At 41.1% G+C, this 25,739-nt stretch overlaps 1 protein-coding gene across 9 annotated transcripts in view; it reads left to right on the plus strand.

The window, feature by feature from the left end:
• The window catches only part of carmil3 (capping protein regulator and myosin 1 linker 3), a 102,787-nt gene that overhangs the window by 74,634 nt on the left and 2,414 nt on the right, over window positions 1-25,739 (plus strand). For 5 of the 9 annotated variants that reach the window (XM_082514562.1, XM_082514563.1, XM_082514566.1 and 2 more), the window contains 15 exons: window positions 2,660-2,758; window positions 2,849-2,968; window positions 9,190-9,303; window positions 9,916-10,091; window positions 10,178-10,265; window positions 12,421-12,546; window positions 15,424-15,490; window positions 17,448-17,635; window positions 18,386-18,465; window positions 20,905-21,024; window positions 21,920-22,088; window positions 23,273-23,645; window positions 24,916-25,022; window positions 25,122-25,329; window positions 25,651-25,722. In XM_082514562.1, coding sequence (XP_082370688.1) covers window positions 2,660-2,758; window positions 2,849-2,968; window positions 9,190-9,303; window positions 9,916-10,091; window positions 10,178-10,265; window positions 12,421-12,546; window positions 15,424-15,490; window positions 17,448-17,635; window positions 18,386-18,465; window positions 20,905-21,024; window positions 21,920-22,088; window positions 23,273-23,645; window positions 24,916-25,022; window positions 25,122-25,329; window positions 25,651-25,722 — 2,107 coding nt within the window. The remainder of the gene's footprint in view (window positions 1-2,659; window positions 2,759-2,848; window positions 2,969-9,189; window positions 9,304-9,915; window positions 10,092-10,177; window positions 10,266-12,420; window positions 12,547-15,423; window positions 15,491-17,447; window positions 17,636-18,385; window positions 18,466-20,904; window positions 21,025-21,919; window positions 22,089-23,272; window positions 23,646-24,915; window positions 25,023-25,121; window positions 25,330-25,650; window positions 25,723-25,739) is intronic. The other 4 variants (XM_082514564.1, XM_082514567.1, XM_082514568.1 and 1 more) reach the window with 2 other exon arrangements.

Here is a 25,739-nt window from a genome sequence, read left to right on the forward strand (position 1 = left end):
TAAAACAGGTCTCTTTCTTAAACAGAAGCCTGTCATGCTTAACTTTTGAGAATATAAGTAAATCTTTCTTTAAAAGAACTCTGTCCCGCTTAACTTAAAATAATAGAAAATAATAGAAAGAAAAACATTCTTGTAACAGTGCACATTTAGTGCATTTAGTACAATTGGCTTCAGTTGAGGTATTATTTCAGCTTTTCTAATGCTAATCAGCTGCTCCTGTTTGTAAACCCGCTTGTTGCCATGATTACGCACCTTAATTCATCATCATTATTCATCTATGTATTACTTTTATGTATTAGTCATCTATTTGTTGTAATCATCTATCCTTGCAGTTGTTTATTACACAAAAGTTATATTATCACACTTCTGGCCACATAGCGCTGATATTCACTGCACATATTAACTTTTTCCAGCCAGGTGTTTTCCTTTTCCCATTCTTACCCTTTCTCTGAGCGAACAAACATTGCTGCTCTAATGCTGGGCTTATGCTGGGCTTACACTGTGCGATTTTTTCAGTCGCGTTATTCAGCTCCTGCTCAAACTGCACGATTGACTCGCAGGGGTTAGAAGTTCGTAGGTCACGATGCAGGGTCTCACACTATAGCTTGCCTCCACCAGTGTGTGAATGTGAGAGTGAATGAATAGTGGCATTGTAAAGCGCTTTGGGTGCCTTGAAAAGCGCTATATAAATCCAATCCATTATTATTATTATTATTATTATTATACGGCCCGATGCTCTGATGCGACCTGATTGCTCACACTGTGCGTCCATAAAAATGAAGGTTATAACAGAAATTCTGTCGCTCGCTCTCTCTGTCTTTCACTCACACAGACACACCACCACCATCAACTTTGCTAAATTGCTAATGAAAAACATTGATCAGGCAGCTGTGATTGAGCAGCAGTGTAAATCCAACTATTTTCACGGTTGTTGTGGTCGTGATAATTTTGTGAGGCCACATCGAAAAGGCTCGGATGAGCTTTCCAAAGTTCTACAAGTTGTGCCTCCATCGCTTGTGTCCAGATCACACGCTGCACTGCCGTGCTGCGCCGTCTTTTTCGCTGACATTTGTGTTTGCGCAGTGTGACAAACTGCGGTGACACCCTCAAGACAGGTTTGAAATCCTCGCGACCAAGCGATTGATGATCGGGAGCTCGTCGTGAGGTGTTAATCGCGTCTCGTTACCCCACGTATACTACACGATGCACGACGCACGATGAAGGCCAAAATCGGGCCGATCGCCAAAACGGTCGCACGACTCAAAAATCGGCTCAAAATGGGCCAAAAATCGCACAGTGTAAGCCTCACGACGAGCTCCCGATCATCAATCGCTTGGTCGCAAGGATTTCAAACCTCACCGCAGTTTGTCACACTGCGCAAACACAAATGTCAGCGAAAAAGATGGAGCAGCACGGCAGTGCAGCATGTGATCTGGACACAAGCGATGGAGGCACAACTTGTAGAACTTTGGAAAGCTTATCCGAGCCTTTTCGATGTGGCCTCACAAAATTATCACGACCACAACAACCGTGAAAATAGTTGGATTTACACTGCTGCTCAATCACAGCTGCCTGATCATGTTTTTCATTAGCAATTTAGCAAAGTTGATGGTAGTGGTGTGCGTGTCTGTGTGAGTGAAAGACAGAGAGAGCGAGCGACAGATTTTCTGTTATAACTTTAATTTTATGGACGCACAGGGTGAGCTCTCAGGTCGCATCAGAGCATCGGGCCGTATAGTGTGAGACCTGCATCGTGACCTACCAACTTCTAACCCCTGCGAGTCAATCATGCAGTTTGAGCAGGAGCTGAATAACGCGACTGAAAAAATCGCACAGTGTCTGCCCAGCTTTAGGTGTACTGTCGTCCGAGACGTGCACCGCAGTGTCGGGGTTTGTTTCCCTGTTGGCCATGCTAGTTGTTGTGGTCATCTGTTGTCTTCCGGTATTTTCTCCGCAAGCGACCTTTCCTCGACCAATGAGATGAGCGGTAATCTGAATTGTCATACTCGAATTGTCATAAGTGTGCTGTCAGCTCATTGGTCACAAAGCAGGAGAGGGGCTGGGAATTATGTTTTCAAACAAAGCATTAATTCCATTAAAAGTTATAGGCCACTTTTGATTCTCACTGTATTACGGGACAAAGTGCGTCCCTTATTAGCTCAATACAGGACGTGTACTTTTGTTTCTAAATACAGGACGATTCCGTATTTTAAGGGACGGTTGGCAACCCTACTAACACATTACTATGTGTATATATCTGTAGGATTTCTGACTGTTAAGTTGCCTGCAGACTTTCTGGTTCTAATCAAACACGGTTCCCTAAGGAGAGCTTTTAATTTAATTTGAGGCTTTATTAGCTTGGACAATGCGTGTGAGCCTTCAGAGTCCCTGTGCAATTCTTTATTCAATCTTTCTTTACATATGCTAAGATGATGATGCAGTCAACGCATCCACCTGCTGAGTCAAGAAAACAGATTAAAGGCGTCCCGTATTTTTTTTTTTCTAGGGATCAAACCTCTCTCTCTAGTCTCCTTATTACCATGCAAATGGGTTCGTCTCCTGTCTCCCGCACGCCGCACTTTGTAAACACCTGTCATCACCACTCCTCTTCCTCCCTGTTTGTTTTCTGTGTGTGTGTGTGCGTGTGTGTGTGTGACAGATCCAGCGTGCCCTGCTAAGGAACAACCAGACTCAGCGTTTCTCTCAGAAACAGGCTCTCAGGCTGCACCAAGGCCTCGTCACCAGCACTGCTGAACAGGTGTGTGGCTGTGCTCATGCTGAGGAATAAGTCACTTCTGTTTTGGGTCTAATTGTATGCCTCCACTTTTGCACATGTGTATGTGTGCAGGTGATGGAGCGTCTGTGTGTACGGGTGCAGCAGCAGGTTTGTGTCCTGAAAGGCTGCGAGGAAGGAGAGGAGGTCCAGACGGCTAGACAGATCCTCAAAGAAGCAAGGAACTCGAGAGCTGTGAGTGGGTTATAAGTGTGTGTGTGTGTGTGCGTGTGTGTGTGGCTACGTATTTTAATCTTTGACTCTTCCACATGTACTTTAGAGTCTTGAACCAGCATTCATTTCTTTATAGTTGGTGAAGCCACTTAACACTCACCTGTAAATCACTCAAGCATAAAAAAGACATCTATCTCAAGGGATGAGCCATCGTTCTGTCTATACTTAACACACAACTTAGCAAAAAACATGTTTTAAACTATATCTTCAGACATTTTGTTGCTAAAAGCCTTTCACAAGAACACATCATTTATTCCCATTTCTTTAGTAAAGTCTGTGAAAAATGCCAAATATGACACATTTAATATTTTTTGCACCAACAAGGTGATTCCCTAAAGAAGTACCGTATTCGTCCAAAACGTAGCATATCCCAGCATGGTGTGCATGTTCTTAGAAAAAGTAAAAGACGTAAAGAATGATCTACAACAGATGAATGCCATCTGAAAGTCACGTCTTAAAGTAACAGGGATAAAATCCAGCAAAGATCTGACAAAACGTAAGCGATGCATCTGGTCCTTCAGCTGATCCTTCTGCTGTAGTCGAAATCTCAGGAAGGATAACTGGGAGAAAAAGGCTGACTTAAGGCAAATTATACAAGAACTGGACTGATAATTTCTGTCAACAGTTCTTATGGAGAGATGAATCCAAAGAATGTCAGAAGAGAGCTCCAACAGTGAGTGTCTACAGCCATTTGTAAAACAGGGTGGAGGCTCAGTCATGGTTTAGGGCTGCATTTCAGCCAGTGGTGTTGCAGATCTTGTCAAAATTGATGGAATTATAAATGTAGAAATGTATTGTCAGGTTATGGTCCACCACACAATACCATCTGCCAATCCAGTAAAAGCATACCTGGATGGAAAAACACTGGATTGTTCCCCAGAGCCCAGACCTCAACTCTACTGAAGTGTGGTATTGTATTGACAGAGAACAGAACAGAAGGCAGCTAACATCCAAAGAAGAGCTTTGAATGTCCTTCAATAAGCCTGGAGAACTATTTCTGAGGACTAGAAATTACAAAAACAGCTGCCTTGGAGAGTTCAGGGTTTGTTGAAGATTAAAGGTCGCCACTTCATTATCGACTTTAAAGCTCGTTAGAATTGTACAAAGTCTGTTTTTACCTTATATGATGTATTTCCATAAGTAACAAAATGTTAAAAATGAGAGTTGATTAAAAACTTTCACATAGTGCTGCAGCATTGTATGATTCAGAGTTCTGGGTATTGGTGGACCTCCCAGGTCATCCACACTTTTGCTCAGCCGTCTCCCACTGCAACAGCTTACTTTTAACTGGCTGCCCCTCTCAAACACAAGATTTGAACACCAGGTGAAAAATGGAGGCAGGACAAGCGGTAGCTGGAAATTTCATGGTGAGCTGTGACCATATTAGGGATATTACCCCCTTACATCATAAAAATCCCACAATGGTAAGAACTGTTCAAAGCCAAGCATCTAGTTAATGAATGTGTGCCAGTTCAGTTTATTGCAGTGGGAAATATTGTACTTTGTCCTTCACTACATTTACCTAACTGCTGTAGTGACCAATTAGTTTGCAGTTTAGGATTATCCACTTCTAAGAAGGCATTCCCTTTTCCCTGGAGAAACTTTACAGAGCCTAACTGCATCACAGTGCACTGATGCAAAGACATATTTAGCAGCCTCCTTATAGTCATTCGTGCATTAAAATACAAGAGCTGAAGCTCATGGTCGGAACAGGAAAACACCAATAAAAGTAAAACGAAAGGGCTGCAAAAACCAGTAAAACTGGAATTATGCAAATGTTTATTACACAGTATTACCCGGAGCACGACGTCAGACCCAACTGTAAGATGTTCTGTGACCATATAAACGTGCATTAATGCAGCTGTAAATGCAGCTATTTAAAACCTTTTTTTAGGGTTCACTCAGTATTTTATAACCCAAGCCTGCACAGCAAAATACAGCCTGGCCAAACAAACACATAGAGAATAAAGATTATGAGGGTTGTTTTTTTTTGACCCAGACCGACGCTAGGCTGGTGCAGCCATTTTGAATCGATAACGGCTTCTGTAGTGTGGGAGATTATAATCCAGCATCCATAAATCCGTACAATGCTTTAGCCACATGAGCTCTCAACAGCCACAACTGCAAGCACTGCAGTGTAACTTGACCAAACTGAATGCTAGAATCCAAATGAGAAGTCTGTTTGTGCTGAACGCCAATCAAGTATTAATAACCTGCTTTTCAATACACATATCCTGCTGCAGCAGCAAATAAACATAGCATGTTCTGCATTGAGCTTAATGTATGTGCCCTGCAAACAGAGCAAGAACAAGATGAAAAACACAGCTTTGCAGCACAGTTTGTTTCGTGCTGCTCACTTCTTCAAATACACAAATATCCTTCACCGATCACCAGTTGTAGACCTGCACTCTTCAACACCTACACCAACACATACACTGGAGACACGCGGGGGGAGCAGTGCTTTCTATTTTCTTCTAAAGAAAAGGCGTGAACAGGATTGTAAGTGATAAATGGATTGTTGCATTCCAAATACAATTTAACAGGAAGGAAGAAGATGTAAATAAGCACGTTCTCCCTGCTTTTTACTCTAAAGCAGTACGCAAACATTTAATAAATGGTTCTGGACACTGTCGAGCATAATGTACATTCTTCATGCTTATTTATACACAACACTTGTCAACAGTTTTACAATTTATATGGAGCTGTATTTCATAGTGTTTGTTAGGGATGCACTTAAAATTCTACACCCAGAGCTGCTCAGAGGTTGCATGAATGCAGGCATAAGAAGAAAGAGATGGCACTCAAAGAAAGGTATATTGAGATCCTTCTCTAAAACCTTATTATGTCTTAACCTTCCTGCTATGTTGGTTTCCAGGAACACCAATTATGCTCCTGGGTTAATTTGGCCCGGGGCAAATTTACTCATCCAAAAGTGTCAGAAACACTGGCATTGATTATTTTACAATTTTCTTTTATAATTTAGATTTTTTTTTTGTTTTCTGTAGTGATGCAGATGACATGTGACATCTCTTCTGTTCTGGGTCAATCTGACCTGCAGCATAACAGGAGGGTTAAAGCAAGCAGACCCGTTTTATTTTTCTGTCAGATGTGACTGACAAGTTTATAAGTGCAGCTTTTATGTCCTAGTGACGTGAACTAAAAAGTCATTTATGCTTCAGACTAATCAAACGGCTGATAAAGATGGTTGTCGAGTCACAAATCGTGCATCTAGAAAGATGATGCATCATTCATGTTGTTGTTTTTTTAAACCAATATTTTTAATTATTTTGTTTTGGTTATTGTTTATTTCCTGATTTTGTTACAGAGAGGCAAAGAGACACAGTGAGTTCTTTTGGGGTTTTTTTGTCTGTCCTGTCCGGCAGTGTAGGAATCAGAGTTTTTGTCTGAAGGCTAAACAACATGCCCAACATATTGATTTTCCAAAGTGGACCTTTATGGCTTTTGTTATACTGGTTTACTTCATAGTTATACTTTAGGATTTTTTTGATCTTAAGTCATTACAATCAGAACGGTGTAGACCAGGGGATAGAAAAAAGAAAGAAAGAGAAGTTGTGGAGAAAGTTAGCAGAAGGTGAGGGAGAGAAAAGAAGAAGAAGAGGGACAGAGAGAGAAGGAGAGAGAGAAGAAACCCTGAGAATCTGCTTGATCATCTGCTGAAAAAAAAACAGGAAAACGAAAACAACAGCGTGCATTTGTGAGTACCTGTTTGGACACTTGTGTGTGAGAAGACGCTTGCGTTCATAAGGTTTATCCATTTAAGTATCTAAGAATTATTATTATATTATAATAATTATTATGGTAAATGAACTGATTCTTATATAGAGCTTTTCTACTCTATCTGAGCACTCAAAGCAGTCATTATAGGATCTGCCTTACAATATAAAGCACCTTCAGGCGACTGATGTTGTGATTTGGCGCTGTATAAATAAAATTGAATTGAACAGAATTAATAGTGGGTGTGGAAGCCACAGCCCTGCGCCCAAAGACATGAAGCAGGCGTGGAGGAGACCTGGGCCCCAGACATCTAGAGGCTCCCCCCCAGAGCACGAGAGCCCCAGGAGGACCACCGCAGGGACAATGACGGCACCCATCTAGAAAAGAGGTGAGGAGGGCCTCAGATGGCGGTCACTCAGCAGCCATAGTGTAGAAACCACAGGGGGCTGCAGCGACAAGGCTCCACCAGCAGCCAGCTGTGCCAGAGCAGACCAAGCCCAAGGGCCCAAAAACCAGAGAGTCCCCCGCCCCCAGCAGTGGCCTGAGAAGCCAGGCTCCCCGGCAGCTGCCCTGAGTGAGCCAGTACACACCCGAGCACCCAGCCCCAGTCACAGAGAACCACCAACACATCGGCGGGTGGGGACACCAGCCACCAGCAGGGAATGTGATGGGGGAAAATAGGCCGCCACAACTGGGTTGGCCTGAGATGCTCTGGGAGAGGTGGAGTCTGAGACCTGACCTGACACACAGACATAAGACAAACAGACACACACAGACACAAGCATCCATTCCCACCCTCATGCACACATATACAAATACTCCGCACTCGCCCAACATGGAGACACAGAAATGAACGCTGTACACACTCTCCCACTCCCCATACACCCTCTATACTCCCAGGTCCAGGCACCAACACACCCAGACCCAGGAGGTGGTTCCCTTTACTCTGCGGTGGAGACAAGCAGACCGCATTGACCTGCAGCAGCAGGGAAGCCCACCAGTCCAGAGCCTGACCAGGCGGCCAGCTCCTCCTCCTGGCCCATTGACAGCAAACAGAGAATGGGGATGTGAAAAGACCCCATACCTCACTCCGCTTGCAGTGTTGATGCGTGCTGATCTAAAGTGCACTTAAATAGGGGAGGGGCATGGCACCAACAACCCTCTGAAAGATAACAGCTGGTGACAGCTCGGCCCCTCCCAAGACCCTCAATGTCTACATGCAATTTAAAATTGAGAGGTGGGCACCAGCACCACAGATGAGGCTGAATAAACAGACTGTTCTCTGGATGCTGTAGTGAGGAGTTGAAGTGAAGGGTTGCCTGATAATGCTTCACTCACAGAAAAAAGGAAAACAGTGGATGGAGACTGCGGCACAAACAAAATTATTGCCACTGTGTGCAGTGAACGTACCATCTCACTGCCTTTGAAATAGTCAGTTGCCATCTTCAAAACAACTTCATTGCGTTGAGACTGGAACAGCAATAAGATAAAGTCAGTCTGCTATCAATTTGTGATCAAAGGGTTAAGTTGGGAATTAAATCTGTTGCCATTTGTGGCAAATCTGTTACCGTCCACAGAAACTGACATTAAACGATGGTAACTCACAGAACGAGGTGCACGCTCAGTCTCTGAGCAACAAGTCGGTCACCACAACTACGTGCATTCAGTAGCAAGAAAATTCTGTTCAGTCACTGGGCAACCAGAGATTTTTTTACCCTTGTTGCAAGAGGATGCTTTTTTCATCTGACGTGACTGACCCATCTCAAAACTAAGGCAAATAAAACAGTTTGTGAAAAGCTCACGGCAAGACAGTTCACAAATATATCACCAACTGAAGTAAAGATTGCAGATTTTTCTTTGTTGTAATCATCAGTAGAAAAATTGAGGCCACTGTTTCTTCCGTTATTTGAGCTGCAGAATTGACTTTTATATCAAAATAATGTGCAAGTAAACCAAAACTCATTCTGGATTAAGCCAACTCCCAATACAAATGCTTTGTTTTGCATCATGTTCATTAACATTAAAAAGCCAATGTGACAAAGCAAATCTTTTCATTCCATGTGTTATTTTTCTTTAGTATTTGCTTTTCCTTTAACCAGTTTTTAATGTAGGTGGATGTTTTTTCATTGTTGTAACGGTGGACCCAAGAAATACCAGCCGGAGCGACTTTGACAATGCAGAACTTTTTATTAAACTCGGGGTTGTACGTGGACACATATACTCCGCGCTCTCTTTCTCTGCTGTCACCTCCGTCTCCGTCTGTCACTGCCAACATATAAAGAGACACAATCACTGTCAGATCCCAGCACACCTGTTCACCCCGCCCCTGCGCCGCCCCGGGAGCTCACTGCGCCACCCCTCCTCTGCAGCTGGCCAAGGACCACACCCACGCCACAATTGTATTATTGCTACTTTCACTGAACGTGTGTGTGTTGTGTGTTCATCAGCTTTATCCATCTCTGTGTGAGCTGGCCCACGTGTTGTCAGTGGATGGACCTGTTAAACAGCGCCTGGACACTCTGGCAGGAGAGCTGGCCAAGGCTGCAGACAAAGAACTGCAGGTAGGCTGGGGGTGGGTTTGAACCGTGGCCTTGGTTGTAATCGCTGAAACATTCCTTCGCTGATGCATTGGTATTTTAAACAGTAGTGGAGCGCTGTACTAGTTGCATTTAAATTGCCCATTAATGCCGTGTGAATGTGTGTGCAGTGCAGGTATGCTGACTTCAAAAGAAATTCTCAGGCAGGGAACACTCGGACATTTTTTTTGTTCCATTTTGGTCTCATTGGGATTCAGTAGCACAGCATAGGTAAATGATAAAAAGCAGCACGCACCCCGAGGAGGAATATGGCATGCTTTGTATTGAATTTCAACTTACTTGAGCATAATTTACATCCCTGTTTATGCTGCCTAATTTTGTTATTATGCTAGACGCTGCATTTGTAATTTGCATTTGTTAAGATCAATTTAAAAAAACAACAAAAGAGCCAAAAATGCAGGTTTAGATAGTTGAGGTGTGTTTTTGCCCAAATGTCTGATAAACATAACATCTTGAAGAGACAAATGGATTATATGAATTATTAATACAAGTTTTGGGCATATAAATATGTTTTTATAGCTAATCCATCAGCTGTAGGCGACATATGATACATGTCTTGGGACACTTCTACTCTAGGTGGTTGTGGACTCCATGGTGTCCCTTTGCCATGAGTTGTGCCCCATGTCCTGCTCAGCAGCTGAGAGACTGAGTCCACCTTTGTCGTCCATCTCTGAACAAGTTTCTATCCCTCGCTCCGCCATCCACAACGCCCTGATGGAGAGGGCGGCAGAGGACATCAACAGAGCTCTGGAGTAAGAAAGAGAGTGGTTTAAAAAGTCCTAGAGAGGCAAAGAACTTCGAGATACTGATTGAACTGTTATTACTTTCTCTATCCCAGAGAAGTGAAGCTGTCTGTGGTCTCCTATCTGACCAACTCCATAGTTGATCAGATTCTACAAGAGCTCTACACCACCCATAAAACCCTGGTACTGGTAATATCACTTTACTGCATGCTTTCTTGTAGATTCTAGAAAAAAATGTTATTTGAATGTAAAGCTGGAATCTGTTTTGTTCTAAGATATAGTTAAATTTATAATATGACTATATGAAAAAAAAACAACCAAAATGATCCGCGTTTGTCTGAACTGTGCAAATAACAGGAAAAGCTCACCTCAGTTTCTTTTTCTTTTTTTTACCACACATGCATAAAACATTACAGATTTAACTTTAGGTTTGTGTTATTTGAAGTTATATTCATAAAGAAAATTGTTTGCTGTGTTGGGAATGCAGTCTATTAAATATGTCACTGAAGGAAGGAGATGGTTATCTTGTAGAATTAGCATAAAAATTGAAAACAGGGCGAAACTGCCAACTTGGCTCTATTCAAGTAAAATAACCGTCAGGACACGTCATGTGCTGGACTATTAAGCCTTTTTGTCTCCATCAAGCCTTAAGCAATAACATCCACTTATATTATATCCCCAAATATCCATTTGTTTTTTCTCTTTAATCAAAAAATTAAAGATAAAATGAATCTAATTTGTTACCCCAAAATGATTTTTTATGACTTGTGTACACTCTACACTTTATTAGCTACACCTGTTTAACTTCACCTTAATGCAAATGTCTAATCAACCAGTCAGCAGCAGTTCAGTGCGTTTATGTACTTAGATATGGTCGTGATAACCCACTAAAGTTCAAACCAAGCTTCAGAATCAGAGAGGGACTTTGAACTTGTCCCATTTGTTGGTGTTTTAGAAACTGTGGATCTACTGGGATTTTCCCCCTCATCACCATCTCTAGGGTTTATGGAGAATAGTCCAAAAAAGAGAAAATACCCAGTGAGCAGCAGCTCTCTAGGCAAAAATGCCTGTTTGATAAGAGTTCAGAGGAAAATGGCCAGAGTGCTTTGAGCTGATGTGATGGCAACCGTACCTCGAATAACCCCTTGTTATAACCAAGTTATGCATAAGAGCACTTTTGTAGTATCATCCAGTAGATTATGAGTAATTGAGCAGAGGGTCTACAATACTTGTGTCACCACTTTGCAATATGTTTATCAATGCAAAGCAATTATAAAGCTCCTGTGCACCTCCAGTGAACAACAGTGAAATGTTCTCTATCGTGTGTTCCCATAGCAGCCCATTTAAAATAAATTTATAATAACAAATAAATACATCCTGGAAAAGTACCCATTATGTGCATATATACATAATGATGTCTAACCGAATTAAGAAAGTCCTCCTACGCTGTGGACATTCATTCATTATATTCCATATGATGCTTTCAAACATTAATATTGTTATGGATGTTGTCTTTCAGTGCTGCTATAACTCTGGTATATTTATTGCACATCGCACACATGGTTGATAAAATAATAATCCTACCTCCAGCCGTACCAGTGTACAAGCACAGGATAGGAAATTTCTCAAGATCATATTGAAATATCAGCGAAGTTAAAATTGAAACTGAAAACATTTAGTTCAGACATGTTAATAAAAACTCTGAACTGTACAAGCATAGTTTGGATAAATTCTTCTTTGTTATTCCAGGTGAACAGTAGCATACTAATGCGTGCAGTTATCTGAAGAAGACACCCTGGTTCGCATGTCATTAACATATACAATGAAGATATATAGGTATAGAGCTTTGTTCTTTAAAGAGAATATTGAGCTCAGAGGCCAGATAACAACTTTATTTAAGCTGGTTAAGGACATGATGAGACCCTCCGGGCTCTCCTCTCCATAAAATTAAATTGTTTAAAATTAAACCAGCAGAAAAGCAGGGAAAAAAATCGACTCTTAGTAATAACACGGCCTCCCCTGCTCTGCTTGGCATTCAGTTCACCACGTCTGCTGTTACATCTCATTCTCCTTTCTCTCTTTTGGTGCAATGCCGGTTTGTCCTCTATCTTGCCTTACTCTGCTTTGATAATCAAGATATTGTATTTAATTCATATTCTTCATGGGCTTTACGAACGGTGGTAAAGTACTTTGTTTGTGAGCTTCTCAGGTACAAGGGCAGACATGCCTCTCCTCCCAGATAGCATTTAAGGATATATTTCCAGATGTCATCACTGCGCGAGTGTGAGTGTTTGTGTCTATGCAATGATACGTGCCTTTGATGTGTGTGTTGCATCAGCTGCGGCAGGTGTCCCAGGCAAAGCGTTGGGACGATGTCGGGACGGGCAGACGCACTGTCAGACAGTCCAGAATAGTCGAGTCTCTGGAATTCCCCGATGAGGACTTTGGTGTCAACCTGGGAATAGTAAGTGTGAGAGACACACGCTGACCTCATGTGCACACTTAACAAGAATGAGCTTCTTCATTTAAAAAGAAGCATGTCTAATTTCAAGGCATGGATATAATACTTAACTGACTGCACCTAAAATAAGTGTTAAGAACAAAACCAGTTTTCAGAGACAAAAGACAGAGGAAGAAAAGTTACATTTGATTTGATGGTTTAGAAGAGCCAAAGCAAACAATGGAAAGATGTCCACCTTTGACCTGTATTTTAAAAGATTAATAAAGCATTCATTCTTCCAGATGTGCTACTGTTTTCCACAACCCCAAAAATTGGGTTCATACCACATAAAAATCAACCAAATCTGGTGAAAGGTTCTCATCCATCTCTGACTCCCTCAAATTGGGGGAGTCTGCATAAATGTAAGGTGTGATTTTTTTTTTTAATTCACCCTCATAATTTCATGACTCCCGGAAAAAAAGTGGGAGAAATATTTATTAGATCCTCTGCTGAATTTGTACATTTGCTCAATGGTAGTTTGTAGTTTCATTAAAACACAAAAAAGTTCTAAATAAATTTTTAATGTCATTGAGAAAAATAATGATTTGAACGCAAAACATGGCTTAGTACTTGGGTAGAAACCCTTGTTGTCAAACATAGCGTTAAGGTGCTTCTTGTAGTTGGTCACCAGGCTTGCACATATCTCAGAGGGATTTTATCCCACTACTCTTAACAGAAACTCTAAATCCTGTAGGTTTCTTGGCTGCTGCCTGGCAACTCGACACTTCAGCTCCCTCAACAGTTTTTCTAAAGGGATGCGATCTGAGAATGGCCAGGCCACTCCATGACCTTAATGAGCTTCTTCTTTAACCACTCTTTTGTTGGCTTGGTGGTATGCTTTGGTTCATTGTCATGCTGGAAGATGCGTCACTAACCCATCTTCGGTGTTCTGTCTGAGGAAGGGAGGTTCTTGTCCAATACTTTACAGCACATGGTCCTGTCCATTTGTTCGTCACTGCTGTGAAAAGTCCTATACCATTAGCGAATAAACAGCCCCAAACCATGTTTCCGCCACCGTGCTTGACTGTGGTGACGGTGTTCTTTAGATCATACCCTGCATTTCTCTGACTATGCGGGTTGAGTTGATTTCAAAGAGTTTGGTTTCATCTGACTGCAGCACTTTCCCCCAAGTCTTCTCTGCCAGTGAACATCTAAATGTTGGAGACATAAGATGGGCCTGTGCATGCGCCTACTTGAGCAGGGGGGCCTTGTGGGCACTGCAAGATTTCAACTCATTACAGCGTAGTGTGTTACCACTGGTGTTCCTGGTGACTGTGGTCCCAACTGCTTTCATATCATTAAAAAGCTCCTCCTGTGTAGTTTTGGGCCGATACATTCGACAAGATCTTACGTTGAGCTCCAGAATGAGGTTCATTTTATATTTCTTACATTTCCAAATATTCACACCAACAGTCGTCACCTTCTAATCAAACTTCTTGTTGATGGTCTTGTTGCTCACTGCAGACTTGTGCAGGTCTACAAGCTTGTCCTTAATGTCCATTGACAGCTCTTTGGTCTTGGTGATGGAAGGGTTGGAATGGAAGAAACTGTTCCTGTGGACAGGTGTGCTTTATACACATAACAAGTCGAGATCAGGAGTGGCTGTAATTGATTTAATCAATTGTAATCTGTGTTTTGCATGGGCCAGTCTATGGGAGCCAGAATTCTGGGTGGGATCTTGGGAATAAAAGTTCACTCAGTGTCATGCAAATCATTACTTTTATGCAGTGTAAATTGTTTTTGTCTGGATTTTTGGTATTCTGTTTCTCTCCATGAAACTACCATAAAAATTTGAGACTTTTAATTTCTTTGTGTTCAGCAGGGGATCGAATAATTATTTCACCCACTGTATCCACATTAAATTTTCAAATGGATGTTCTCCTTGCAGTTTGTTGCTTTGTTGCCTGTTCGGTTTGTCACTGTCTAATTTGAAACTAAACTTCTCACTAAAATTGCTGTGAAACCTGTGTTCAGTACAGTGTCCTCATCACCTGGCTTTTTAAGTGAGCATCCTTTGTTCCAGAATCCCTCTGTGATCCAGGCCCTTCTGCGTGCTCAGATTGCAGGGATATTGAAGAACTTCTACTGAATCTAAAGTTGTTTGATATATATATATATATATATATATATATATATATATATATATATATATATATAGCACTAAAGGTGGTTCAAACATTAAAAAGTGCTATTTTAAAAATATATTATAACATTTTGGGCACAGAATGAGAAATTTAAAAAATCCCAACTAAGAAGAAGGAAGCCTTTCATATGGGATAACATGATTTGACCAGATACACACGGCACATGGAGATATTAGCCTTAAAAATGTAAGTTTTCTCTAGTAAATATTGGAAAGCAGGTAAAACATCAGTGTCCCAATGCTTGATTCACTTCTGTTTACTGGTGCAGTTTTGCTGTTGAAACTCTGATCCGTTCCACCATACTGACGCTCAGAGCTGGTTACAAACAAATCGTGTTGAACAAGAATTAAATTTTTTCAACTTCAGATCTTTTCTCCCCTTCAACACGAGTATTTTTATTGTGACTCTTCTCAAAATCAAGACAAATCCCACACTTCCTGTACCCTCCAACATGCTGTTGTTCTGAGCTTCACACTTAGATTTTGTAAACAGTTTCTGCATCTTTTCATTGCCTTTGCTTTACTCCAGTTGGATTTTCTGTGAAATACTGTACGTGTATGTCATTGATCTACTTTATTTCATTCATTTATTTTAGCGAGGATGGGATACTTTTGTCCATTTAACTTTTTTGTGCGTTGTAATTGTGTTATAAATGTAGTGAAGGCATTTGTGTATGTACAATGATCTCTTACAAAAGGACACCATGGCCATTAAGAAGCGGAGCGCCAGAACTAGAAGAATTCGACCCGTCTCCACCAGACTGAGTGAGTGTTCAGTCTGTAGTCGCAAATTATTGCTGTCACGTGCTAAAGTATCGTGAAATACAATACTGTGCAAAAGTCTGAAGTCACCACTCATTCCTTTATATTTTGTTTCAGAATTTGTTGTAAAAGCTTTTGTGTACTAGTTCTCCTTCTGCTTTCAGAAGGCCTTTCAGAGTTTTTCTTTGGACATGTTTTATTCACTCATTTTCAGTCCAGTCCTTGTATCTAAGCATTTTCAGAGAATTGATTTAATTTCATTTATTTATTTATTGTGAAGCCACTTATCACTGACCTATCAATCATGCAAGCAAAAGAAGACACCTCATTCGAGGGATGAACCAGTGTTGTGTCTACACATGACAGACGACTTAGCAAAGAACCCAGTTTTAATTGCGTCTATGGCACTGTGTTACAGTCCCCCAAAGAACTGCCTAATTGTTTCCCCTTTTTTTGTTAGATCTACAAAAAAATATTGATTGACATGCAAAAAATAATATGTTTGCACCAACAAGTTGATTCTCAAAGAGCTATTAGACCACAAGTTGTCAAATCTCAGCGTGGTGTACTGTGTGTCCTGAGGAACCTTGACAAGGAAAAGACAAAAACACAAAAGTGATAGGCCTAAAAAACAATTTACAGCAGATGAAAGGTATCTAATAATCATGTCTTTAAGAAATAGAGACGTTGGGAGACCTGATACAGGACTTGACATGCATCCATCCTCCAATGCAGTAAAAGAATACCTGGATAGAAAAACACACAATGGAACATTATTAGTCATGGATTGGCCTCCAGAGCTCAGACCTAAGCATTATTAACTCATTCACTGCCATTGACGTCTATAGACGTCAATTACGTTTTTCAATGGGAGGGGCCAGAATACAACCTCGGGCAGTTTGTCAGTGAATTTTATTTTTTCATATATTTGTAAATAAATTGTTTTGATAAAACATAACCTTTCTCAGTGTTATTTCTGTTTTATAGAAGTGAAAAACTATTTTATATGTTAGAGGTGTCACAGGCACTTTTCTGCTTGAAATGTATTTTTCACAAAAAGCTCGTTTTCTCCCTTTTTTTGGTCAAAACAGGCATTTTTGGTGGAACCCACCTCTCTTCTACAGCTGATTACTAAAGAATGGAAAATGGTAGAAACAAGCTTTTTTTTTTTTTGGATGAAAGAAGAGAGTCTGTTCTTCATTTTGGTAGGTTCAGCGTTTATATGATCATAACACACAGTTTTCTGTGGCTCTTCAAAAATGAGTAAAAATGCTCAAAAACCCTGGCAGTGGGGAGTTACCTGATTTGAAAATGGCTGGCAGTGAATGAGTTAAAGCAGTGTGGGATCATCTTGATAGAGAACAGAACGAAAGACTTTGACTGTCCTTGAAGAAGCCTGGAGAACTGTTCCTGAAGACCATGTAAAGAGGTTTAGAGACAGAGTTCAGGCTGTGTTGAAGAATAAAGGTGGACAAACTTCCATTTCACAGTAAAATATGGAGTCATGAAGTATGGCTTGAGACTTTTGCACATTACTGTTTTATATAGATAGCCAATACCAGGGCAAGAGTCACTTGATCTTTCATTTTTTTAGTCAATTAAGTAGTTTTTCGTCTACAGTAATGAATGTCCAACATGGCAGAATGACATAAGAGATAATGTTGTTTCATTTGGGCTGTAATCAGTATAGTAATATTTCTGTAGATAGAATGAAGCATTATTATAAAATAACATTGTTTTCTGACACCAACCCAACCATGGATGAGCCTTTTCCCCACTAGTGGGATTTGTCTTCTAACAGGAAGCATTTTTTCTCACTTCAAAAGCAATAAAAATGTGAAATTCACAAGCTGATTGCAAATTTAGTCTAATCATACATTTAATTCCAATCAAAGAGGATTTTATCAGTGGTATTGCATAAATGAAGTTCTGTCACAATCCATTTCCCTTCCTGTCATAGGTTTAGGCGAGGAGCCCAGTTCCTCTCCGACACCTTCAGCTCCACCTCACTCTGCCCCTCTTACCCACTCGGCATCATGGGAGTGTCTGTCCACTCTCCCCACCAATGGATCCCCCTTACGCCACGTGACCCACGCCAGGCCACGCCCGCCACGGCGACACAGAGCAGGACACCTACCTCCTGAATCCGTGAGTTTGTGACTTTGCAGTGACATTTGACCATGTTATGAGCTTCAGTGGGCAGGGATCAGTGTCCCCTCCAGACTAGCAGCTGCTTCCACAGGATGTATACTGACCAGTTTCACTGGGCTCTTTTTAAGTGAGTTTTTATTGCGCCTGTAGCACCACTGTATGTGTTTAACTGGCCTATTTTGATCTGATACTACAGCATGAACTTCAGTCCATGTGTTTCCACAAAAGTGCACAGAGGGAGGCAAACGAGAGAAAGTAAACCAAACATGGCTTTTCTGAGGTGTTTTTTTCTTTTTTAAATCTCTTGGCTGCTGCATGTGAACTTTTGTTATTCATCTTGTTTTCATTGCCAGCGGCACCTTCCAAAAATAAGCTCTCTTTAAAATAGGAAGCTGTCGCACGTGTCTCTGTGATTCAAATGGTAATCATGCGCAGCCATCTCCCCTGGGCCACAGGGCAGCCGCTAACTTAGCAGCTTGTTTGTTTCGAGACTTTGTAAAGCTTTTCCCCCCTAAATCAGTACAAACTGAGTTAGGGCAGCATGATGAAGAGCTGTTTTACAAACAGATTTCTGTTGGCAGCAGATTCAGGTTTATCAGCCAGCCATTAGAAATGATAATAACTTTTGTCAGCCTTTCATCCCCTTTGTCGGCATGGCAAGACTGATCATTGTCATACTGTGTGTGTGTGTGTGTGTGTGTGTGTGTGTGTGTGTGTGTGTGTGTGTGTGTGTGTGTGTGTGTGCAGCATTGCTCTGAGAATGGAGGAGTCAACATGCTGGAGGACGGACTGCCTGATTTCTACAGCAAACGAGTTTTACCTGACAGGTAGACGCCAGAATCGTCTCTGTGCAGTCATTAAGTATGTGATAAATTCTTTACTACACTGAGCCCTGAGGACGACACACAAGACGAGACATTGAGGGAACTGTGTCTTACATCTGGTGTATCAGTAAAACCTGTTTTCTATTGTTTGTCATTTAAACAGTAAAATGAAAAACAAACACACAAAAAACAACATGCAAATAAAGTACAATGTACCATTTTCCATTGTAGTTTCTTTTCCCTGCATTTCTTAACCACACGTTTAATTTTACCTTGTACTTTTTGTTGAAACGCATGCTTTTGGACACATTTGCATCACCTTAGGTCTTGGTGCAGTCCTCGAGTCATCCTTTGTTTGAAACAAACTGTTGTATCTTCCTTCCTCCTCCCTTTAAGTCAGCTTTCTGGTGACTTTTTTTACCTCACTGACAAAAGATTTAACAGACGGTGTGAGAGCCGGTCAAGTCACTGATATCATACAGCACTAAAAGTAAAAAAAAAATTCTGAAAGTGAGCATTTAGATATATGTTCACTCATATTTCAGCATTTACAACTTTGTTTAATATCGGCATCTACGATTGTAGCATTGTACACAGTATGACGGAGAAGAAGGAAGGGCAATTTCTGAATGTTAAGAAGAGAACAGTAGCTGTGTCTAAAGAATGCAAATGGTGCATTTTAATTTGCTGTTTAAATCTTTGCAAGAACTCTGCAGTTGTGAACCCGTGATACGTTTTAAGGAGTAAAAACACAAAGCTGGAGACTTGCTGCTGGACATAGTGGAGCATTTAGCAGCTAAGAAACCACATATTTTGTTGATAGAGACCGAGTGCAGTGCTTAAAGGAGAGTAATTACCAGAGTTACCAACTGTCACTGCAGAACAATCCTAATGATATTCAGTATGTGCTCAATGTGTCAGTGAGTAACTGTTTGCTAAGTCTTTCACCATGTCAGTAGATGAGGTGATTAAAATTCCAATGTTACTCCCCACAAAAGTGGGAATAAAATCAGTTATGCACATTTAAGTCAATTACAGTATGCTATTCACTGGAAAAATTCCCATGTTCCCATTTTTTCTGGGCAGTGTTGGTATATTGGTGGTGCCATGTGGATAAGTGACTGAAGCTGCATCCTCAAAGACTCAAACCCAGAAGGAAATGTTGGCAAAGAAGATGGAACTAAGTGAAAATAATAAATAATGAATGAACTTAAGGATAGCTGATTGACTCTGCAGTCCCTCTAACCTCTGCACAGAATGAACATATTTAATTTTATTTTTTTAATTTTATAGGATTTCAGCTGTTTTTTTGGGGTACTTAGGAATTTGTAACTAAAAACTACATGTTCCTACACTACTAACTACCTTGAAATAAATAGTCTATATAGCCACTTGCATACCAGTGGACTATTTAGCAGCTGAACTATTTTCTTTAAATCTGAGTAATCTCTGGACACCAAAAACAAAGTTTAAAGTGGTGTAAGTATTGAATTTAAATTGATCAGGCAAGCACAACACAGCTGCAGATGGATGCCAGAATTGTCCCAAATTTGAAGATAAATAGATGCTGAGTTGCTGACATGTTAGCCCTATCAATAAATAAGGCCAATTTATTATTTTATTATATTTCACAGCCTTGTTTACAAGTCACAATCAATTTTCCATAATCTAGTTAATGTTGTATAAGAAATTAAAACCATTTTTTTTAACTTTATGAATATACTGTATGTGTAAAATAAAGTGTGAATTATTACATAACTTTATTCGTGCTACTATCCCAAATAACCAAAGTATTCTAGTATTAGGCCAGTGCTGAAAAGCTACACAAGCTATTTTTAAACATATTTAACACAAAACTGCTTTTTTAAATTAGTAATTATATGTGTTTTAAATTATTTCCAAAGTTTGGGTTAAGGTTTTGGTGTAGTGTAAGATTTTTTATATTTATGCAAAGTGAAGCTCATTTTAAGCATTATTCCTTTAGATGTCATAGCATAGTAACATTAACTGTTTGGTAAAATCGGCATGATTTTGCATCTCAAAGCTGGACAGCACTATGTAAATGATGGTTAACCCTGCAAGTGTTTTAAAGTTACATGCCAGTGTAAGCTTCATGCTCAGCAGCAGTGTGCTTAGGCAGCAGAAACACTGCTTCTGTCCAGAGTATTAAACCATGTGTTCAGGACTCGGCATACTAATTATGTTTCCTGTTCTTATCAAACGGTTCATTCAAATAATGTAGTCGGATGTTAATTCTGGGTTTAGCCTGCCACTTATGACTTTCACAGAATACTGATAAATACTGGCTGCTGGCTGATTGCATTAACAAAACAAAACAGTCCAAATGATGCAATCTAGCTTTAATCTCACTGTGTGTGCCTACCCTCTTACCCAATGCTTTAGTTTACTCATTCTGTTTTTTTCTCTACTTTTCACTTTCAGTCAGTTGTCGTCCCTGCATCAGGCCCAGTCTCTGAGGAGGAAGAAAAGACGAAGTGTGTTGTCCATTTTCTCAGGATTCCGCAAGAACCGCAACTCCACCATCTCTAATCAGGACTCGGAGTGAGTATGCAGCACAGGAGCCGAGTGGAAGAAGTGGAGGAAAGTAACATTTAAGAGCACACGCCCAGAGAATGAGATGGTGGTTAAATTAATCCAGCGCTGGGCATTAACGCCACTTCAAAACTTCATGAATATTTGAATAGGAGAAAATATTTCCCCATCCCCAGCTGTTTTCCTTTGCTTTGAATTTATGGTGCTGGATGCATTTGAGCTGCTGTTACATAATGGCGCTGGAGTTAGAAAGTGTTGGTGGAAAAAGTTTGCAAACTTTTTAAAAAAAAAGAAAAATCATTTGCACAGATTAACAGCTGAGTGGGGAGAATAGCACTTAATAGGCGCACTTTGTTCACTTAAACTACACAGCTGCACGAAACGGACGAAAGGGTTTCTCAGCGAGAGCCGCAGTTTGTTTTTCAGCTCAGAGGTGTGCTTTAAAAAAAACGGTGATGCCTTTGCCTCTGCTGGTTAACAGCCTTGCTGCGGTGCAGGAATTTCACACATATGCTGTAGGCCGAGTCTACAGGAGTCTGAAAGAGAAGCATAAAAGCAAAGATGACTCATCTGAGGGGAAGTCATAGATGGAAATAGTTTCTTAAATACAGTATGCTGCGTTTTGTAAGCTTTCACCTGCAGATTGATGCTAAGCAATCAAAGAGATTGTTTGTTGCTGCGTTCACTTGGCTTGCTCTCTACGTTCATTTCTTTTGTTTTTTAACAGCAGCACATTGTGTAGGAAGTAAGCTGTTGCGCTTCAGAAAAACTGCAGTGTTTCAAACTGATGGTGTTACTGTAAATTCATAAGCATAATAATATTGTATCCAAAATGTAGTGTATGGTTTATGATTGAAGTCAATTAGAGGGACCAGTGCTGAAAAGTCTGCCTTTTTCTGTCCAGCAGCGCCTCAGAGAATGTCTACTCCATGATTCAGCATCCTAAAGATGCCGTGAGGCCGGAGAGCGTTGTCCCAGGAGCAAATGGGAGCATGCCTTCACCTCACCCAACTCAGGGCATGCCGGTGCATGGGATGAGAACTGCCAGCCCCCCCTGCCTCATCCAAAGACAGGTACCGTGCTGTGAAAAGTTGGCTGTTTGAGCTTTTGTAGATTCACTTATGTCTCTAACTAACAGGGGCAACAATGACACATCCCCCAAGTCAAGGAATGTTTTTACAGGTGGAGGACACTGACATTTTTCCCTCCTCATCTTTTCTGGCTGTTTTTCACTAGTCTTGCATTTAGCTAGGCTAGGGTCAGTGTCACAACTGGTAACATGAGGTGATACCTGGACCCTACAGATGTTGCACAGGTAGTCCAACTCTTCCAAGATGGCACATCAGTCCAGCTATTTCCACAAAGTTTGCTGTGTCTCCTCCATCTCAGGAGGCAGGCAGTTGCTCTAGCAGAGCTGAACAAGGCTGTAGAAGGTCCCTAACCCATCAGCAGGACAGGTATCTGCTGCTTTGTGCAAGGAAGAAAAGGATGAGCACTGTCAGAGCTACAAGTAGGACACTGGTGTGAATGTCTCTAACCAAACAATCAGATACAGACTTTATTAGGGTGGCCTGAGGACCCTACGCTGGTGCAGTGGGTCCTGGGTTCCTCCTGGTGCACAACAATGTTGCAGCTACATCTATATCCTTTTCTCACCATTGCAATCTGATGTGTTTTCAAAGTGTTCATTTAATTTTTTTGAAATTGCATTCCTCAGGGCTTTGCCAAACACAGTGACTTGATAAAAGTGTTTAATAGTTAAAGAATATTTTAAAGTTTAAATTAAATGCTAATGCATTTCTATTTCCATTTTTTTTTTCAAGTCTGCTTCCAGTTTAATTCATGAGTGAGCAGCTGCTACTTCTTTCTATAGTTCTACATGACATGTAACAGTGCATGGCCGTGTGCTGTCCGAGCCACCTGCTGTTCCCAGCCTTTTTATGTGTCTTATTGTAGTAGCTTGCCTAAGGTGTGGAGGGCTATTTAAACTCTGTGCTGAGGGACGGCTTGGATTACTCCAATTCTCTCTTAAGTAGAGCCCGTGGATCCTTAGTGATCATTAAGGGGATTTGAGGACATCCACTGCAAAAAAATGAACGATAATTTAATTTTGTTATAATTGAATTCAACAGAATACATTTTAATTAAGGCCTTCGCTTTCTCTATTGTTAGCACCAGATTATGAGTTATGCTATTCATTAAATCATCAGCGATTTGACTCGTTCTAACTGTGTCCATGACTTCTGTCCTCATCCAGTCCACAGACCTGGTCAGCATGGTGTACAGCTGCATCGGGGCAGAAATCGAAGACTCCGATGGCAGCAGCAACTGTGACATCAAAGGGATAGACCAGGATGCTGACAGATCAGTCACCATCTCAGATGCCCCGACAGATACTCGAACTAACGGCCACGTGGTGTCCTCCAAACAACAGACGGACAGACAGATGGAGACAGCCAGGCAGGAGAGGATTGTGCCCCTGACAGACTCGCGGACTGAGATAGAAGATGATGTGCAGAGCAGCGGAGGTGGAATCGTGGCCCCCGGTGGGCCAAGGCCAGAGCCGCCTCCACAGAGTGCTAAGCCCAGTTTGGCTGTCATGAGGCGGAGACACCTGCAGGAGAGTTTAGGTATTGCAATTTAAACAACAACTGAAGTTCTGTTAAAGTATAATATTGTAAAATGTCCCTATTGGATGAATAAGTATCCAACATGATAATAATCACATGGTATGAATATGATGATAAAATAATAAATGATGAAGACTCAGGTGTGACTCTTATTAGAATGACTGATAATAATGATAATTCTAAAAATAGACTCACTGTACACTGTACACGTGGCATGTGGTTGACCGTGATATATTTTTAGATCACTGTCTTGTTGGATAAAAGTTCAAAGGGAAAACAATCAGAAGATGCCATGTTTTTAAAGAAGAAAAAAAGCAGAAAACTCACAAAAGCTGCAAAAACCGTGTAGACGAGTATGTCAAAGTGTGTTTAATGAGAGATGCAGTACGAGAGCAGACGATGACATGATTGGCTATAGCTATAGAGGCCTTTTGTGGCGAAAGAGCCATTGTTAAGTCTCAAGTCTAGACTTCTTAATGAGTAAAACCTCCGAGTATTGTAGACTGCAGTCTGACTCAAAGGGAATTAAGAGATCACTGTAACAGAAGTGGTCATGGCATAAAATCAATGTTAAAGCCAGCAGTTTGGCGTTAAAACGGAGAAAGGGTGCAGGGATGTGCATCTTTATCGTCCGATTGAAATCCTTAATGCAAGCTGTGGACAGCAGCACATATAAATAGTTGTCTCTTAAAAGCTGGAGCAAGCTCTTAACACAGAAATGGAAAAGCAATCCAGGTTGGTTGGTTTTAATTTGCACAGTTTGTGCTTTCAGCCCCTTCAGCCAAAGGCTCCCATTCCCAGGTTCGTGTGAAATGTGTGCTGCTTGCCAATATTCCAGCTTCAGGTCTTATTCTGCTTTTCTTATCTTACGTCATGTATAGTGTATATGTACTGTTATAGTGGGGTATGCTCATATTAGACAAGTTTCAGATAATGAGTTTAGTCTATGAATAAATAAACACCGTGAGCCAAAAACCTCTTCAGGCTTCAGAAAGACGGGCTGTCTTTTTTTTCTTTGTAGGTTACTTTTTGCTCTGTGTCACATCAAAGAATGGATGTAGTTGTTTCAGGAGAACTAGCAGCAGCACCACCCACATTAGTGAGGGGCAGCCAATCAGAAGGAAACTGGCCTAAAGTCAGAGTGAAAAGAGGAAGTGGATGAACTGAAGACAGCTAAGAATAACTTTGACCTGTGAATCGTGCAAGGCTACTATAGAAATCCCGAAATAAATTGAGCTTTGTTTGTGTCGGCTGCTTTTTGTTTTCCCAGAAGAAGCAGGAAGGCTGGAGGCAGAGGGAGACCAGAGTGAAAGAAAGCGCGAGGAGAAACAGAGAGGGCGAGGGCCAGAGGGAGAGCGTCCTCTCATTCCCAATAAGGTAACTATATGCTGTATGCGCTGTACGTACTATAAGAGAAAGCACATCTTGTTGTCATATTTTTCTGTTGCATAGTCAAATTTTGTGCTCCTCCATCAGCCCAGCTTGGATGTTTCTAGAGACAAGACCTCTCCAGATAAGGCCAAGACCTCCCCCGTCACCCCAGCAGAAGAACAAATCAATGATCAGAGGTGTTTACCTCCTGGTCAACCCATCGCTGAAGGTGAGGGAAGCACCGAGAGGATGAGCCCACCGGCGTCTGTCAAGCCTGGGATGGAAGCAGCAGATCCTGCTGTAATCAGTCACGGTAACCATGTCATTTTATATCTATGCACAGTCATAGCAGTCCAAAATGTCTCCTCTTTGTTTTTTCTTCTTTTTTAAAAATAAAGTAATAAACCTGGAACTTTAACATCACCATCACGAACGTTCTAGATCTTTACGTTCCATGCATGGCCGTCTTCTTTTGCTTTTCAGTCACAGGAACCGTAAACACCCCCAAAAGTAAAAGGCCAGATCTCTAGCAGGCAGTGTGTTCTTAATGATGTGGATAGAAAGGGCAGATTGGCATAATAAGATGCAAATAATTGCTGTGATCTTCCCAATTAACAATAACCAACAAACACAGATGAGGAGGGAGGCCATAATGGATTTCCAGCAGCATCACATCAGACCAGGAAGTCCAGCTCGTTTGACATAGGTACTGTGTGTCTGGTG

This window comes from Aulonocara stuartgranti (genome assembly GCF_965226115.1).
Source record: "Aulonocara stuartgranti genome assembly, chromosome: 18".
Taxonomy (NCBI): Eukaryota; Metazoa; Chordata; class Actinopteri; order Cichliformes; family Cichlidae; genus Aulonocara; species Aulonocara stuartgranti.